Source organism: Lytechinus variegatus, chromosome 10 (genome assembly GCF_018143015.1).
Source record: "Lytechinus variegatus isolate NC3 chromosome 10, Lvar_3.0, whole genome shotgun sequence".
Lineage (NCBI taxonomy): Eukaryota > Metazoa > Echinodermata > Echinoidea > Temnopleuroida > Toxopneustidae > Lytechinus > Lytechinus variegatus.
The window spans coordinates 17,963,197-17,983,345 of NC_054749.1; the positions used below are offsets into that span (position 1 = coordinate 17,963,197).

Genomic DNA, 20,149 nt, shown 5'->3' on the forward strand with positions numbered 1-20,149 from the left:
CTGCAACAGCAGAGCTATCGGTGCGCCTAAGCCGAACATCACGGCGATGTTCCTTCATGCGTTCCCCCACAGGTCTACCAGTCTCACCGATGTAGACTTTGTCGCAGGTCGAGCAAGGGATCTTATAAACAACCCCATCGCGTCTGTCGGGGATCGGGCGGTCTTTCGGACGGACCAGCTGGCTGCGGATGCTGTCGGACTTAAATATAACTCGGATGCCATGCCTCTCCAAGCGCCGGCGGAGAAGATGCGCGATACCATCAACAAACGGGATTACTATAGCGGATTTAAATTGCGCAGGCTGTTCGGACGGGGCGCTCTTCTTCTTAGCGACGCGGTTAACGAAGGAGCGCGGGTAACCGTTAGAAATAAGAGCCGAGGTGATGTGTTGCTTCTCTGTAGCTGTGCAATGGGGCTTAGTAACGATGCGTGAAGCTCTGTCGTAAAGACATTTCACTACCCCGCGCTTAACGGACTTCGGGTGATGCGAATCATAAGCAATGTACTGATCGGTGTGTGTGGGCTTCCTGTATACGGTGGTGTACAGTCGGCCGCTGGTGTCACGGTGCACCAAAGTGTCTAGAAAGGCAATGCGCTCGTTGCACTCCATCTCCATGGTAAAACGGATGGAGGGCTGCTGCGAATTCATGTGGCTCAAAAGGTCATCGGCGGCGGATCTATGCGTGATGATAAACGTGTCATCTACGTAATGCTTCCAAACTCTAGGGGCGCAGTCGGGCGGGCAACTATTCAGCGCACGTTCCTCAAAAGCTTCCATGAACAGGTTAGCGATCACCGCGGAAACAGGGCTGCCCATGGCTGCTCCTTCTTGCTGTTCGTAGAAATTGCCGGCAAACATGAAATACGTAGATTGCAAAACAAAACTCAAAAGCTCAGTTACCTGGGCCGGAGATAACTGTGTGCGCTCGGGTAGGCTCTCATCACGTTCGAGCCTGCTAAGTGCGACCTTGCATGCGGCGTCGATGGGTACATTGGTAAACAATGATACCACATCAAATGAAACCATGACCTCATGTTCCTGTATGGTTTCGCTGCGCAGGAAATCAACAAACGACGCGGAGTTATGGACAGCATGCCCATTGGAACCGACTAAGGGAGCAAGAATATCAGCGAGATACTTAGACGTGTTGTAAGCAAGCGAACTCACACATGACACAATCGGACGAAGCGGGATGTCAGCTTTGTGGATCTTAGGCAGTCCATAGATCCTTGGCGGTTGCTTCTGCGAAGGTTTTAGCTTACGGTAGGTAGAATCATCGATGTCACCATTCTTGTGAAAGCCGCGAAGAATAGTGGAAAGCTTGCGGGAGAGGCGATCGGTCGGGTCCTTCATGATAGCGTGATAGGGGCCGGATTCGATTAACTCGGACATCTTGGCGCGGTAGACATCGGTGTCCAGAATAACACTGGCGCGGCCTTTGTCTGCTGGCAAAATCATAATAGACTCGTCCTCCTTGAGCGATTTCAAGGCTTTGCGCATGCCGGGAGTAATGTTCGATTTAGGCGGTTCGGCGGAGGAGAGGATAGCATTTATCTCTCTTCTTACGGAGCCGAGCGGGCACCAAGCACCAGCGCGGACCCTGATTGGCCAGCGGCTCCGGCCAATCACAGCGCGGCTCACGCCCGAGTGGAGCCGGACAATAGCTCCCGACGCTATATAACCCGTGCGCAGCAGCGTCTTTGCTCATTGCCTGACGAAGTCTAGCAGCTTGCAGACGAAACGTCGCTTTCCTACTACGTTTGCTACATCGTGAGACAACTGGTTATTTCTTCTACTCAATTACTGTAGATGTTTAAATAGGTTAAGATTGACCATGCTCATTCATTGAAGATAAGTATTAAAGATCAAACTTTATTGTTTATGATTTAAAACACTTGTCGAAAATCTTAAACACTAGTTTAAGCTGTTAAACAACTCTTGTGCAGTTAGTATAGTAAACAGTATTGTTTAAAAGAATCTTAACATTGTTTTTAATGTGCATTTATCTTCACTTAGCTTTCTATAACTTTAATAATCTTTAAGAAAGGACATGCTACATGTATGAACCTGTGGACGGGTGGATTCTTTACTATCCATAGGCTCAAAATGCATTACCTTCCAGTTCCAATAGAAACATTAGTGATAGAAAGAATCAATGTAGAATTATAATACAGTTACTATAGTTTTGTAAATTTGATATTCACAGGATTGTAATGAAACTTTAGACATGCTTTTACTGTTGATATCATAGAAATGCATCCCAGTCTGGTTGATGTTATTAGTATTGAGCACTTACCTGGGCATTATCGAATGTAGCATCAATGTTGGAGGGATTATACTGCTATCGCACGCAGCATCGCACCTCGTACATCTTCTCTGCTTAAATTAATTGTGGCACTTTCATAAAAGCGGGGGAGGCTGTGTTTGTCATAACAATGAGGCACAGAACAAATGCTGAAAAAAAAAGCTGGAAAGAGTTGTGAAAAAAAACCCACTTGTAATGATATTGATTATCAAGATATGAGAGTGGTGCGGTGAGTATGGAAAAGTGCGATCACGTTTCTACCTCTAATATTTAAGAAAATATTCATAACAGTACTTTCCATGTAAGTTTATCATTGAAAGAGTATGGGGATTCATGTTTAAGATATTGTAGGTAATAGTAAATGCTTATCAGGAGATGAATAGAATAATTTTAAGTCATAATATCTTGAAGAATGAAAATTTAGCAAGAATAAATGAAAATTAATTTTAGATTGGGTTGTGGGTGATACTTAGAAGAAGAAGGGACTGCTAAGAAAGCATCTGGTGTTTGCAGTAAGTCAATGGGATCAATTTGGAATACACTACCCCTACAGAAATTTAAGCGTGCCGCTTGCTAGTAACTAGCATACGACTAGCAGGGCGCTCGCTTAATAAGCGAGTGCATGCTAGCGAACAGTCACTGCTCGCTAAAAGATCGCTTAACTTTTACTCTGCACGCATATTACACGCTTATTAAGCTAGCCGCATGCTAGTTACTAGCATGCCGCAAGCTTGCGCAAGCTAGTCGCACGCTTTCCGCAAGCTTGAAAATTTCTGTAGGGGTAGACACAACGTGATGGCCAACTTTCAGGGATATTTTTATAATGTGAAGGTATTTAAATAGTAATTCTTTGCAACGATTACCCTTTAATCATTCTTGCTAGATATCGTGGAAATAGTATGATGGCTATTTTGATCTTTCCTCAAACTCTACACTCTCTTTAAGAAGTGAGCACTGTTGATTATGGACGTCACCATGCGATTATGCACAGATGGATTTCCCATGCCCATCTCATTTGAAATGCAATTAGAAGTTACAGAAGTCCATTTGTCAGACAGCCATTTCTTTGATCATGCAAATTGAATTGTATTTGAAAAGTAATGCAAGGTTAGGAACAAAGTCTTCCTGTCTGTGACTGTATGCTGTTAGAAACATTGGTTCCTTAATCCTTCCTCACAAGTAATAGGGAAGGTCATTAAGGTAGATTGATGGAATGCAATATAACTTCTTAAATATTAAAAGTGTATAAAGTTTTTTAGGCAGTGATTGCTATCAGCAGTTGAAGTACAGTGGAAGCAATGCTTTTCCTTCCACCTTTTTTTCATTTTCAGTCATTATGTCAAGCGTATTTAAGCCATTGATTACCGACTTCTACAGTTTTTGTAGGATTGGCGGTGGTTCTAGTGGGCAACAGGTTAATCTTTCCCTTCTTTCTTCCTTCTCTGCCTCTCTATCTCTCCCATCTACCTTTCCATTTCCTTCTCTCACCTCCTCTTTTTTCTCTTTTCTTCTCTCCTATAGATCTCATTTTCATCTTTCTCTCTATCCTGTATTCCCTGTCTCATTCTCATCAGACTGATTATCATCCTTATTCATTCAAATTGCAATGAACATCATCCAGACTTTTCTTAGATGATTGCTTTTTCTGTTGCACCTGGACCCTCTTCCACAAAGCATAGGGATTGATCGAACATGAGAAGCAGTCCTCCAATTGGTCTCTTAGCTCGGTGTCAGAGGGCATTGGTGTAACCTGTCTGCATAATGCATTAGTATTGAGCAGCAGTAGATATGAACTTGTTGATGTTTCACGCTGCATTTTGAATAGCAATTATCTTCTGGATTTTCATTCACTGCCTTATGTTTATCTGTTGTTCTCTCAGTTTCTCTTTCTCTTCCCTTAAGCATTGTATCATCTATCTGTGCTCGTCTCGCCTTCTCTCTCTCTCTTTCAGCCACCATTCTTCCTCTTATCATTTTCAGCAGTTCACCAATTTCATTTTATATCTCTTTCTTTCTTTCTTTCTTTCGATCGAGTGCCATATCAGACAGACATGAGCACAGGGATAAGAACCTATTAATCCTCAATGTTTTTTTTTCATTCCTGGTGGACGTTTCATAAAGCTGTTTGTAAGTTAAGAGCGACTTTAAGAATGACTGGTGATCATTTCTTGTGGTAAATGATATTCACCATTAATGTTCGTTGGTGATTATTTAGCATGTAAGAAAGGTTCACCAGTAGTTCTTAAAGTCGCTATTAACTACGAACAGCTTTATGAAACGGCCCCCTGGTGTGTACAAGTCTACCATTCCCCTTCATTTTGACTCCTTGTTCATCGTGAAACTCTCATCATTCGTCTTCCTTTGAACCAATTTCCTTTTTTCAAAATCAGCTCACTTCTCCACAATTGTCTTGACCTTAACCGAACAAGCTGTCTAATAACTGGTGGCACCTGCCCAATAATTGGATGGGTGTTTATAGGAATGCAATCTCAGAATGTTATTTAGTTGCTATTAAATTGAATAGTGACATATAAAGTTAATGATATGTTAACTTGCAGAATTTATTAAGTGCATGCATGTCAAAGGGGTGTTACAGACTTTTACTGTGATCCTTAAATATTCCAATTTCAACCGTTTCATGATTTGCAGAATGCAGTACTTAACTTAGTGATATCTTTTGCTCTAATGAACTTGCCTCATTTACTCCTCTAATCATCTGGGAGTGGTGGTTTAACCGATATGAAGCTACAATTGAACTCTCATTTCAGGACACAGTCATGCATTATACAGCTCGCACAATCATATATCACTACTACTAGTACTTCATTGCGGCCCTACTTGATAAGCGCCCTTCTCCTGTATGCATGCATAACACAGTCTAATGCACTTCATCAGTTCCGGTAGGGGGTGTGACACTCTGACACTCGCCTCTCAAGGAGCCCGTCGCCGCGACCCGAATGTATAATTGGAGATAAGGTACCTCTTGGGGGGAAAAACCCAGTTTCCCAGAATCAATCCCTGTCTTAGTACTGATATCTTTCTGTCATTTGCATTCATGTGCTTTTCACTACAAGGGGTAAGAAAGGTGGTCTCTATGGACCTTTATCATTTGCTTATATAAGGAGTTCTATTCAAAGGAAACCAAATTTGGGGTCTTAAAAGATAGATGGTCCTTCTAAGCAGGTGGTCTGTAGAGCAGGTTTGTTATCATTAAAGCAGTTTAAACCGATACATCCTTTTGGGTTTTGGTACAGTACTCTGATGAGTAGATATGAGTGAGAATGAGAGTAGCATATCTGTTTGAATAAATGTTTTAAAACTAATTATGAATTGAATAAGAAAATTATAAATTTGGTATTATGTTCTTAAATTGGGAATAGAACATTATTTTGTATTCATGAGCCATGCTTTTTTTTCTCCTCGTCCCTGGTACAAAAAAAAATAAGGGACAGAATTAAATCCTCACTTTAATTAGTACAAATTACCTATTTTACATTTTGATATTGGACTCTTGGGCTGTCTAGCACACAGAACAGTGTATCAGAACATATTGTTTATATATTTTATGGCATTTCAACATCTTTTCCATTTTATTATAATGAATAGAATGCATAATTTAGTGAAACTAGGGTATTTTTCAAGTTAGGTCACTGTATGTCTGCTCTTAAGGTTAGAAAATCTAGTGGTAAGGTTCCGATTGCATCGGCTAATGAGCACGATTCGAGTTATTGCTGTCTTATCAGATTCTTGAAGCCTTACCAATACTGATCATCCGATACTGTTTGAATTAAGGTGTATCTTAATTACCACTACGCTACTTGACCATACCATGCCCACTGAATTTTCAACACCTTCGGTCAAAGCCAAAGGGATTTTAACTGTATAATGTAATGATATACAAGCAGATGCCCTTTTGGCATGGTATCCTCAACGGAGTAAATGTAGAATCCAAAAGTAGATCCAAGATGGCATTTAAAAGGTCATGACATTCATGGGAATATAGCTGTTTTTAGGGATATATTTAGACACAGCTATATATTTTGTCATCTTAAAGAGTGTTTTCCATCCGCGTCTTTAATGTTGTTTGAGGCGTTACAGTTGTGGCCACTAAGGAATTCCCATGGCAAAATATCTCGAACTGAAATTTGGTTTCTTTCTCTGGGGAAATATGGCTCCTATTTGTTTTCAAGTACATGTAGTACTAGCATATTAAAGGAAGCTTTTAGTGTTTCAAACTTCAGGTGTGGTACCTTTATACCAGCTACAATTTTTATTGTTTTTTTTTTCTTTTATAAAGGAGTATAATACCCAGATTCAGAGGGCACTGTTGGACATACGCACGCGCTGCAGACGGCGCCGGTTTTCTAGACCAACGTTATGCGACGCTTAAGGATGTTCCATGGTTACGTTTGCGTTCATCATGATCTGCGCATAATTACGCCATGCGATTTGACGTCACAATGAATGAACAGGTGATTGATTACTACTACTACTACTGCGTTGCCCTAGTTCTCAAAATCCCATTGGCGTTCTCATGTATGCATTTCTCTTGCCATGGCTATGCCACCCACTGTCCAATCCCATCCCGTCTTCCTCCATCCTGGTCTGGCCTCTCCTTCCACGTCTCCTTCAACCGTCATTTGGACTAAAAAGCTACCTGGTCTTTTCTAATAGCTGTATTTGGAGAGTTTACTCTTCTTTGGCTGCGTTTGTAGGCCTTTGTCTTCAGGGACTCTTGACTTCCTCTCGAACCCATGCATTTTCATTCTCCTCGCTCTCCAACTGATCCACAGCTGAAATGACTGTATCTTTTTCTTGTCACTTTGTGTTAATGCCCAGCTTTCTGCTCCGTAGAGGACTTTATACTCCACCAACTTTTTCTTCAGTTTTAGGCTTTTGTCTTCCACAATCAAAGAAGTTGGTTGGCAGCATTTCTTGATTGGTTAGCTTTAGGTATAGATGATTTTCCCTTTATTATTATTCTATGAAGTTGTTAAGCTAAAAATTATCCATAAATCTCTACAATTTCTGAATACTTAACTCTGCGTTGCTGCAAAGTATGACAAATATGACCTCGAGTTTGAATGAGTGGTAAAGTAGCTTGAAATTATTCTCCCCGTAGATACATTAGCATTTGGCATATTTTGGTGATTAAAAAAGCACTTTGCTGCAACAAGAGTGCTGATAATTTAAGAACAAGCACATGAACACCATCTTTTTAATGTTTACTCTTCTTAGGTATACTTTCCTATATAATTTTGCAAATTTTGGTGAAAATGACATAGGTTTTGAAAAAAAAGTGCAGCATTTATTGTACTTTGCTATATGTTTATAGAAATTTCGAATTTTTGAGATAGGTTTTGTGGACTTTTGGCACCATTTTCAGGAAGGGAAGCCTGTGAAGTTGCTGCTAGCCTTAAAAGGGCAAACAAATAACAAAATGAATGGAATCTCCATCTTAAGTATACACAATTTTTGAACTATACTGTAAAATTTGATCAAATTTACATGGATTTTTATGTAGTAATAGAGTTTAAACTGAACAGAGTAGCCTCATGAGGTCTACAAATGTCCAATCCTTTTGAATGTGCAATTCTTGAGATCTACCAATCGGGTGAACTTCAAAGCTCGATTGCAAAAAATCAAGCACATAAATCCATGTTTTTTTGGCATATTTGGTGCTAAAGTAACTCTATGTAAAATTATGGAAAATGACATGGATTTTATTTAAACTTTAGAAAGTTGTTAGATACCATGTTCTAAATACCTAAGGTCTGTGATTGTCAGTTTGCTTACACTTCAGCTGCTGCGTGTTCGAAGATTTTGGCAGGGCTGTCTCCGCCTCCTTCTGCTGTGCACATGAAGCAATGTCGACAGATGTGGGCCAATGCTGATGTAGCCCAAAGCAGCATAGCGTATGTGAATATATGCATGTTCCCTGCGACTGGCTGATGACTGACACCTGCATGCAACTTACGTTGATCTTCGTGATGAAGATTGAGGCAAGAACAACAGCGTCCAACAGTGCCAGAGATCGTGCATGTTCAGTATGTAATAATCCTCTTTTATCATAGCAGGCAGGAACTTGCAACCAATTACAAAGCTCTCAGTACCCCTCTCTGCCTGTTGCCTTTATGTTTCTTACAATAATTAATTTTTTCTCTCTTTCAGTAGAAGGCCTACAACTCTTTCTGATCATCAACATGTTCATCCACACATAATATCTAACTCATAATCTCATTCGATTTATGGTTGACTGTGTTGACCCATTTGTTTTATCTGACCAATTCGGTGATGTAACCACGCGCAATTGGGAATTTAGGTGCCATTTTTATTGAATGAGTCATTGGTGCAGGTTCATGTAGTTTGCTCCAACTTTCGCTCTTGAAATTGCAGTTTTGATATTGATCAGATGCAAATTTCCAGCAAATCACATGCACCCAGCACACACTAAAAATAAGTGTATGGGACCAGACAGAAATTGTCAGCCTGACTGTTGTACCCATTTTACACATTCATTATTTATTAAGTCTGTTTAAAAGTAATCCAGTGGAGTGGAATATTTGTCTTTGTTTACATAAAAAATAATTAAAAATGAGAAGTATTAGAGAGCTAATTGTGTATTGTTATCCATCCTTTTCATGAATGAAATATGACTTGATGCAAAAAAAAAGAGTTAGCAATGAAAGAGACGATACTAATAAACCTAGAATTGATTCTCTGCCTATTTCCAGCCTGTAGAGGTTACATTCTCATCTGGCCTGTTTGCTCTTAGTATTTCTCCTGGCAGTAGAGTAAACCTAAATGGAACTGTGTAAACTCATTCTCCTTTCTGAAATTGGTTATTAAGCCCGTGCTAAAGTATCCCATTTCACCTTTTTGTTTACATGCTGGTATTTTAGTCCTAGAGCAGCAGAAATTCATAAGTGTTTAGCTGGGCCTTGCTGTTGATAGCTAATAGGCAAGCTTCTCATGTAACATAAATAGAGAGTCTTATTATGTAGAGCCTCTGCACGCAGGCTGTGCTGTGCATGCCTGTTCACATTAACAGAAACCATGATTTTTTGGGGGTTAGCGATAATTGGGGTTGTTCAAAAATCATATAGCTTTGAAGTGATTATGTGTTTTTTTTTTAAATTAAATTTTGATATCAACAGCTAGTGTTGCTGGACACCATGACACCACCAGGTGTTCACATATCCTATTGTAATTGTGTCATTTTTGTAAATCCACTTCTTGTCTTGGAGCAAGCGTTAGCAGCTCGATCAATAGCCCAAAATATCAACACCAACACCTACAGCAAACCTTTAATCACCCAGTGTTTAAAGAAGGTGATTAAGAAAATGTATTGACAGAACTTATTTTCCTATAGCTTACTGCAGAAAGATTCGCAATCAATAATTTTATATGTATCCAATTTTGCTTTCAACTGAATGGAAGGGTGCATTTTGGACCTTTAATATTATTATTTTTTAGCTGTGTTAAAGTTCCCATCTGCAATAAATAGATACCCCATCAAGCTCTTAATGCCATTAGCATGCAAGCACATTGAGGCACAACCTATTTTATTAATCAAACAACTACCTTTAAACAACATTTGCTAACACAGTATCCAAATGAGCCAACAGAGAAAAATCAATTGGGCAAAGCTAGGAATTATGAAGTGTCTTAAAAAGCTTGGACGGTTGAGAGATAGCAAGAGAGAGAGGAGAAAGAGAGAGAGAGAGAGAGAAGGAAGGAAGAGGTTCGAGGGAGGGAAAAAAAATCTGGGTTTCGGATCAATAGTTTCTTCCTTCCCCTGCGGTAGGAAAACATTAATTTCGTTGAGAGAAGTGAGTTGTTACTTGGCAGTCAAATGCATCTTCCTACACTATTTTCACCGTGCCCTTCAAGATTTAAAATAACTGTACCAAGTTGGAATTCAAACGTCCATCTTTTCACCCTAAAACAGTCCTTTTCAAAGACTTTTCGATGAAGGCATGGTTGTATTTCATGTCTTCTTTAGTTTTAAAATGAAGATGTTTCAAAATGCAAACTTGAAATGCTGGCAAAACTTCATTATGTGATTTGCACAACCATGGTCAGTAGGAATTGCTTGAAAGTAGGCCTATCTCATTCATTTTGGAAAACCATTGCTTTGACCTTTGCCTCCAGCCTTGATATACATCCCTTACTGTTACAGTAAGGAGACCTTTACTTCCTGGGTCAACTGCAAATGTTGTGTCCAGTATTTAAATCAGGGAGAATTGTCCATATTTTCACAAATGATTAGTTCTTGAACTGTAACTTTGTTGTGTGTTGGTATTTTAAGGTGAGGAAATAAGAATGAACTGATAGTTTTTACATGTATACAGGGATGTTATCTTGTGAATAAAAACACAGTAGTAATTTGATGTTGGGTTTATAAAAGCCCCACCCTTTACTTGACACAATTAGCTACCATCATATTTGTATCAATTTCCATGTACTTAAATATTTTCCTATCTGACACTGATGTGTGATTGATATCAGTATTTCTTGCATGTTTTGCATATCGGCGTTGACTGTTTCTACTCTGTGTAAATAAACAGGCCGGTTTGAAGACATACAAAGAGGGTCATGCACATGAGCGTCATGTGATATTCGATTGGTCATTACCATTTTACTTCAAGATGATTAGTTTTCAGATGTCATATATGTATTCATTTCCATATGGTTTCAATGTGTCTTCATGTCATGCGCAATATCATGCCTTGTAGTCGCATTTCCATTAATACAACACTGTAAAAACTGGTGTTAAAACTGACACCAATTGGTGTTAATAGAGGACCACACCCTGAGGTGTTAAATGAACACCCTTGAGATTGAACATAACACCAAAGAGTGTAAATGTAACAACCATAGGTGTTGTAATAACACCTATAGGTGTAAAACTAACACCACCAATTTAACACCGGTGTAAAATAACTGGTGTGGTCCTCTATGTACACCGGTTAACACCACAGTTTTTGCTGTGAAGTTTCCTTTGATAATGTCATCCCTATGTCGCCATTCATGATGACATTTGAATTTTCAATCCACCAAATCATTTATGATGACATTCTTATTCTCATATTAATTATCCATGTTGTAGTCAATCATTCGCATTCTCATTCCATCATTCTTTCATTCATGTTGTTATTTACGATAAGATTCATTTGTGTCATTCACAACATATTTCACTGAGAGATAGCTTATGTCATCTGAAAAGGGCATTGTGAAATAAAACACAAATATGTGTAAATAAATAAATATAAACCATATAAATGTTGTCATTCATGATCATGATGCCATTCACATTTTCGTGTCATCAATTATATGTATCCTTGTCAGTCATATCATTCATTTTATCATTCACACTGTTATTCATGTGATATTCAACATCCATGTTGTTATTGATTGACATACATTGGCGTTCTTGTTTGGGTTACCATTGTATATCTCTATTGAATGTTAATATCGGTCACTTCAACTTCATCATGGATATTGTCATTATGATTTTCATTCTTATTGCTGTTTACACTCTATATGAACTGTATACAGCATTCTTCACACGTATGTAGGTATGACTTAGTACTGATAATGTAACTTCTTTCCAAAATCACATGTTTATAATCATTGCTGTACACAATTTTTTTTCCTGGGAGGGAATTACAGATAGAAATGTTCATAGACACTTGAAGTCGAGGGAGTAAAGTGACCAAGTTTGTCATGGGGATGCTTTTGTGTTTTGTAAAGTGAAGTTGAAGGATTTTGTGCACAATTTTGGTGAATTTCATGACAAGTTTCAGTTAATACAGCTTCTTTTTTTTTTTGGGGGGGGTATCTGCCCCTTGCAGCGTACAGTCATGTATATAATCCATTTTCGTTAGTGTTTTTCAAATTTAACTGATGGTGTTCTCTAACAAATATCTACCTTCTATATAGCATGACATTATCATTGCCATTTATGCTGTCACTTATATCATGGTGAATATATACACAAACCTGATTATTGTGCAAAAACGCAGAGCTGTATCATGATATCGTTATATTATTCTCTTGTTCAAGATAATTATCTCAATTCGATTCAATTGTGACACGTTTCATTGCTCATTGGTCTTGAGAATGAAGCAAGATTATTGCATTTTGGCCGTCACGTCTACGTGCATAATCATAAGAATGTAGAATTTAAGGTCCAAAGTGTGTTACGTGTCCATCTCAAGATAGAATTTACTCCCATAGCAGTGCAGTGCATGTTGACATTGTGTCACTCATAGCAGTGAGTTGGTGTAATAGTTGACATTCCATTTTTTTTGTTTTTAAGTTTTAAAATTTGTGACATGTGAATGATTTGACAATTGCTTCTATAAATATATTTTAAGAATATTCTATTGTAGAATAGCATTTTAAGATTATTACATTTCAAAAGCATTTGCATTTTTTCTTTGAAATATGCCATAAATACATGTAGTTATGATGATAAATCATTTCAGATCTACTTTAGATATGGGTGCACTTACAGAGAGTACTGTGCGACAAAGATGCATTTACATGTACATTCGAGCCATAGACTTTTAACGATTTCTTTTCAATAGGAAGACAATCTGGGCCTCGTCTTACAAAGAGTTGCGATTGATCCAGTCAATCACAACTATGGGCGGCCAGCAGCGTCAACATCTATTATGCCTGTTTGTTCAAAGTATTTCCTATGATGCATATTCAAGCATTCCATTTTTTTTGAAAATATACTGTGCTTGTCTTTGTTTACAAAGGGCAAATATCCTGTAGAAAAAAATATGACACTGATGGATTTCCATAGTTACGATTGATTGGATCAATCATAACTCTTTGTAAGACGGGGCCCAGGGGCCAGTTTCATAAAACTTTTTATAATGACAACTTTGCAATAACAGTTTAAAGCTACTGAAATCCTTCAATTTGATTGGCCGATAGTAAACTTGTTATAGAAATATGTTTATAAAATGAGACTCAGATCTACTCTGTAGATCAGTAGGATGAATTACTGTACATACATGAATTAAATTCTCACAAGTGTGACTTAAAGTTAAAGTGTCAGGTTTGTTTTCATGCCATAGATTAAATTTTATACTTGTTTTACTCTAACAACAGCTTAAGATCTACTGTAGATGTCTTAAAGTTACACCTACTTGTAAATACACATCTTTACACACTTTGATATGATTAAACAAATTGGTCCAAATTGGTGCACAATTTTATTTGCGATTATGAATTGCGTCACATTTACTTAAATATTTCATGCAGTTCCATTAAAAATTTGCACTAAAATGGACACCATAGCAACTTGTTCATTGTTTATAATCCTGTCACCTTTTTGTTGAGGGGGGGGGAGGGGTTTTCCTATTATTTTAGCCTTAAGTGTAACTTAAGTTCACTCTTGCATTAACAGTAGCATTACATGTCATTGGTCAGGTCATTGCCATGGAATATACAGTTGTGCGTTATCATCAGTGAGACTATGTGTGCATCGAGCCTTTGTATATGACTTATTTTACACAAGGTTTAGTATGAAACATACCTGAAGTGAATTTAGAAAATTTACTGTGAAATAACCATGCTAGGTTTACCTTATCTGGCTTATCTCAACTATTTTCACTTGATCCCCCACCGGTGATGCGACATTTGCTCCGGTGACAATTGCTCTGAGTATTTCGTCTAAGATGTACATGCAGCGTTAGGGTTGCGAATAAGGGTTTTATGCTGGTTTAGGGTTAGATTTTATTAGAGGGTATAGTGTTAAATCCAGGGTTGAAGTTGGTCATTCCATTTGTGTGTGGAATTGATAGCGGAGCAATTGTCGCCAGAGCAAGTGTACTGTACCTCCCCCCATCACCAACGTAGGTTGGTAGAGAGCCTCCTGTGGTCTGAGGCCCAGAAGATAAAAGGATATATCATAAATATAATCTAAATAAAATTATTTCAAGTTGAAGAATGTTCTTGAATCAGCAATTGTAAGTGAAATGTGTTCTATTCAGTAGGAACAATAACAAAATGGTAAAAAAAGAACAAATTAAATAAAAATTTGAAACAAGGGTATAGAAGGGAATGTCTGTGTGGAGGGATGCGATAGGTAGTCCATTCGTTTTCTGAAGTTATAGTTCTACCGATTCAATTCCAGTACGACGATGATTAATCTTGAATGATCACCATTTCTAAGGCATCTGTGATTTTTTCTTTAAGCAATGGCTTCATATCATCATGAGTAAATATGATTTTGAAAGGTTGTCAGTAGGAGTAAATGAGAATGGCAGGGGTGATTATGAAGGCCCAATACAATCCCGTATAAATCAGGCCAACTGGGTTTCTATTCCAGGTTATTAATTCAAACAAGACTTTTAGCCACCAGCCATAAACTTGTTTTTCATGCATGTGTGTAATATCATCTCTTCTATCCAACCCCTGCAGGCTTGAAGTTTGCTCACATATATATCAGATTGTTGTATAATGAGAATTGGAGCTACCTTACTCAAATCATTACATGGAAAACGGAATCCCATTATTTCATGTGGATATGATAAGGGGTGATTTCAACTTTAATGATGAATAGCTATATTGGTAGATCCTCAAGTTGCAAACATTTTTCATTTATAAGTGAAAAATACAGATTAGAAAAATTGTTCATTATAGAAACTGTCACAACCTTTCATGTTCAATAGTACAATGATGTATCATTGCATTACCGTGAATAAATTTGGAATCTAAGAAGAAAAAATATGTAAACCATTAAGTATTTCCTGAAATTGAAATGAAATTTAAGCAATAATAAATTAAACCATATACACGTTCGAAATCCCATTTGAATTGTTTTTTGCATATTTTCTTTAAAAGAAGAGTGAACAGGATTTCTGGCCTATCTATGCTAGAAGTCTAGAGCCGTGCCGAACTCTATAGATTCCTATAGGGGGAAATCATTCATTTAGGGTTATAACCTTTTAATAATGCAGGGTATAGAAGGAGTCTATGGTGAAACTGGTAAGCAGATTAAAAAAAAGATTTTTTTAACACTGTAATCTTGATAGAAGCATAAATGAATGGGGATGAGCCAGAATGCCTTTCAAGCAGCTAATGTACACCATTCATCTCCATAACCTAAATAATTGGATATGAAATGATGGTAAACATTGTAAAGTGAGCATTTAATTAACAGTGTTACAAGTTACAGGTGCGGATAATGAACCCTACTCCCCACAATGACTTGATACTCTGTATAAGGGTCCTATCCAATAACGTACATGTAGTCACCAAACATCACTAAAATGTAGGAAGCAAAAAATTCATTGAGCCTTTCATAGGCATAATCAAAAGGAGCATGTCCATAAATGTTGCACTTTTTTTTTGCAGGTATCCATTGTGTATGAACATGGTATTAATTCACCAATACTTTCTTGGTTCCTGATTTAAAGGGATATCTAACCATGGTGATGAATGATAGTGACAGTATACAAATAATACATTTAAGCCCGTGCATGCAGGGCCAAATACTGAATGATGTGCAAGAAGAGCCAATGGATATACCGCACCGAGGTCTGCATGACCGAGTGCAGTATTACATTTGGCGAGTTGAGCACAGAGTTCTTTATTTAGGTCCTCTATGCACAAGAATGCGTGCATTGTTTGTTTTATATAACCTCTTCATCCCTCATGTTACTGAGTTGCCCCGAATGCTATATTTGATATAAATTCTAGATAATTCCAGACCTCGCACTCTCCTGCACCTGACGTCAGAGTGCAGGATAGTACTTTTGGTATGACGTCAGTGTGCAGGATAGTGCATTTTGGATGCAACAGTGCATTTCACTGAATATCATGTAATCCGATTCGGACCAATCAGATTACAGAACATTCTTGGGAGTTGTACGATAACATTTACAGAATATTGTATTGTTTTTTACAGGATCCTAGGAACAAGCATAAGTTCAAAGTTCACAGTTATAACAGTCCCACATTCTGTGACCACTGTGGGTCTCTCCTATATGGGCTCTATCACCAGGGCATGAAATGTGGAGGTAAGTCAAATATTTTATTTGATTGTGATGATGATGTTGATTATGATGATGATAATGATGATAATGATGATACTTATTATGATGGCAGTGATAGTAATGAGGATGAGGATGATGACGATGATGAGAATGATGATGATGTTAATGGTGATGATGGTTGAGGTGATTGTGATGATGATGATGGTGTTGATGATGGTAATGATGGATGATGAAACAATGAGACAGTGTTTTCAATAGTGATGGTTTTAATGATGATAATGATGGTGGTGATGATTTGCAGGATATGCCGATGCAGATTTCTAAAGAAGGGGGGATAGAAGGAGGAAAATGATGGGATGAAGAGAGCAATAGAAAGAGGAAGAGAAAGTGAGTGATCGTGGAGTTAGGGAGAGAGAGAGATGGAGATAACTCGGACTGATAAAAAATAATTTTCACAGACTCAATATCCAAATTGGACAATAACAAGAGCAACAACTGACAATCAATCTCCTTTCCTCCAGGAAAATGAAATTCTCTGGCAGTGCTACATCCGAAACATCGCAGACCGACGGTCGCAGGATCAGGCTAAATCATATTTTGAATCCATTAGAGTCGGACCAATAACTGATTTACGGCGTAATCTCTTCCTCTTTAATGATCATGATGGATGTACATGTTCATGGCTCATATCCCACTTCCAAGTTATGATATTTTATATTCATACAGCGAGGAGTAATGGGATTTATACTGATGTTCATTCAGTGCAGGTCGGAAACCAGGCTTTTTATAATGTGCATGTACAGTGCCGTACCTTGGATTTTCCACAGGGGGGCAAAACCGTCCGCCGAAAAATTTGACAAGCCAAAAAAAACAAAAAAAAACATTTGTCAGGGGGGGGGGCAAAATAGGTATTCAAGCTCGTCAGGGGGATACGTCCTTTCTATGGGTTGTGACTTGTCCTGCCCTCCCCGTAGGTACGCTAGTGTGCATGTATCATGTGGATAACTTGCATGTAGCATGAGTGGTCTACGTACAGTAGCAAATTCATTTGAATAAAATAGCCTTTGGAATTTAATTGCTGGGGCGGGTGGGGGTGACTCTCAGCTATGATTCAGCTATAACTTTTTCACTTTTTACATGCAAATCTGGCCTCTCTATTTAAGAGGATTCAAACCTTTAATACTTGAAATGAAATATCATGATTGTCGTTGTTCTTCTAATGGAATTTAATCACAGAAAAGTTCCTTCTCAAACAAGACATAAAAAGTACTAAGCATTTTGTGATGAATTAATCAGCCAAGAATTGGACGTTGCCGGTGTGTCCAAAAGAACAATCGCCATTTCCCTGTGTCTTTTTTTGCATCAGGATTGGTTAAAGGAAGAGCATATTGACTGCGGCGTTCTATCAGTTTTCAGTCTATTCATAGCCAGAGGCATAATCATAGTTTATCCAATCATACAGGCATGATGAATATGGATCAAGGGCTTTTTTAAGAGTAAATTCAATTCATCAATCTGATCAGTTCCGCGCAATCTTTGCCCATGTCTCTTGCCCTCAAGGTATTTTGACCTCTCTCTTTCCGTCTCCCCCCCCCTCTCTCTCTCTCTCTTTATCTTGTCACCTCACTTGCTTGCTCTCACCCCTGTTCTCTTTCTCTCTCATCTATTATACATGTACGTGAATTTTTCATCTTTTAATTTTTTTTTGTCTTCTCTCTCTCTCTTTCCTATTCCAAATTCCCCCTTGATTTACATCTAGATTTGTATCTAGTCACATATTCATATTTAACATGCTGTATGTGGACAAGCGTTGCTCATACATGCACATGTAATTTTTTTTTCTGTACCGATTTCCACAAAATATGAAATAAAAGATGAATGGTACATATACACATACATCTTTTTAACAAATGAACATCTACTATTGAAATTATAAAAAATTTATCGGAGAAAGGGTCTGCACTTGGCAGAATATACTTAATGATGCAGGATAATGAAATTTGTTGCCCTCGGGCTCTTTCTCAATCTACTTCTCTTGTTTATTTACCTTTACAGTCCATTTAAGGCCAAGCAGGTGCATTTATAGGGGGTATTCATGTAGCCTCTTACCAGATAATACAGAACATGAGAGCATGCTGAGTGCCGAAATACACCCCATGTTTATGATATCCATGCGTTCATGCAATGCCCTAGAGTTGTAACATATCCCAGAATACCTGTGTTAACAGGCGCGTTCTCATTGCTGGCCCGGAAAGGCGAGTGCTATACATTGTCGTGCACCACCCCCTTTGGTATACTGTCTACATTAGAGTTCAGTGGGGAAGTGATGTTTGTTTTACATAATTATGTGTCACTGAAGAGTATGTGCCGTGGTTACAGGCCCAAGATAGCATCTTCGCAGTGCATGAAAGATGAGGGAAAGAGAGATAAACATTTGACAGCATGCCGGCTTGTGTTGCTTGCACTGACCTTTGTAAATAAGGTTTGCAACCTTTTTGGGCAGAACTCCACACAGCTACGATCAAAGTCTTACATTCCACTGGGCCTCAATTGTTGGTTTCCAAGTTAAGAAATGTACTGCACACTTTAAATGTATACCGGTACAAACAGGTTTTTTAAGGGGTGGGGGATTCATCGACACAGATGTAGTATGTTTTTCTATGCTTTGTATTTGTTTAAAATATAAATTTTACCGGATACTGAGAATCTTCACTCCTGCATGTGGTGTTAACCGGTGTACATAGAGGACCACACCAGTTATTTTACACCGGTGTTAAATTGGTGGTGTTAGTTTTACACCTATAGGTGTTATTGTGCACACATTGTGCACACATTGTGTGCGGGAATGACTAATTGAATCCGATGACCGGGGTAATAATATATCTGTAAAGCGCTTAGACACGTCGTTCCGATGGATTAAGCGCTATATAAAAGCGGATTATTATTATTATTATTATTACAACACCTTTTGTTGTTACATTTTACGGATATTATCTGCATAATTTGGTTTGTGAAAGGGGTATGAGAGACTGCCTTCTAGCTTGGTTAGTCCAGGAAAGACCAAATAATCGGTATCTCACCGACAGTCAGCCCTCATGAATTATTCATGATAAACGAGCATGCATCCCAGCTTGCCAGGTGATCGTGTTATCTATGAATGTTAATGAGCTATGGGCTTTACCTTCTCAGTGGGCTGCCCCCTTTGTCCACCGCTACATGTGAGAAAAATAGGTGAACTGTATCATTCGATTAAAAAATGGAACTCTTAAAGGTTTTGTATATTTTGCGTGTTAAAAGTAAGTAAGGTACAGAAAGAATGGACAAAAGATAATAAAAAAAAAATATTGTACAAATGCATAGGTTTCACTTCCACTATTATACTGAGGTTATATCATTACTGGGTATATTTTAGAGACATGAATAGAATGAGTGATAGGATTTCATATCTACTACAGATGATAGCATTGATGATTTGCTCTGCCATCAAAGTGGGGCTACTATCTTGAGTGATCAGGTTCCTTATTTCTCAGAAGTATTTTATTCCTAACTATTCTTTCCCTTTTTTTGGTAGTGTTCAGGTCTCTCTTTTTTTCAAATCAAGGTAATATGTGGAATGTTGAATTATTGAAGACTTCTAAGACAGCTATGTACAGGCACCACTATTGGTGTGATAAGATGGCTATTTACCTAACTGAATTGAATTTATTACCAAATATTACTGTCGGGTACAATCACAAGGAATAGTACATCACATATTTACATTTGGTAATTGGAGCTAACATAATAGCAAGATGCTAATCGAGGTTAACCCCAAATAATGTC

The 20,149-nt window shown here is 38.1% G+C and overlaps 1 protein-coding gene across 1 annotated transcript in view; it reads left to right on the forward strand.

The window, feature by feature from the left end:
• The window catches only part of LOC121422397 (protein kinase C-like), a 97,191-nt gene that overhangs the window by 54,942 nt on the left and 22,100 nt on the right, over positions 1 to 20,149 (forward strand). The window contains exon 4 of the mRNA XM_041617409.1: positions 16,240 to 16,351. Coding sequence (XP_041473343.1) covers positions 16,240 to 16,351 — 112 coding nt within the window. The remainder of the gene's footprint in view (positions 1 to 16,239; positions 16,352 to 20,149) is intronic.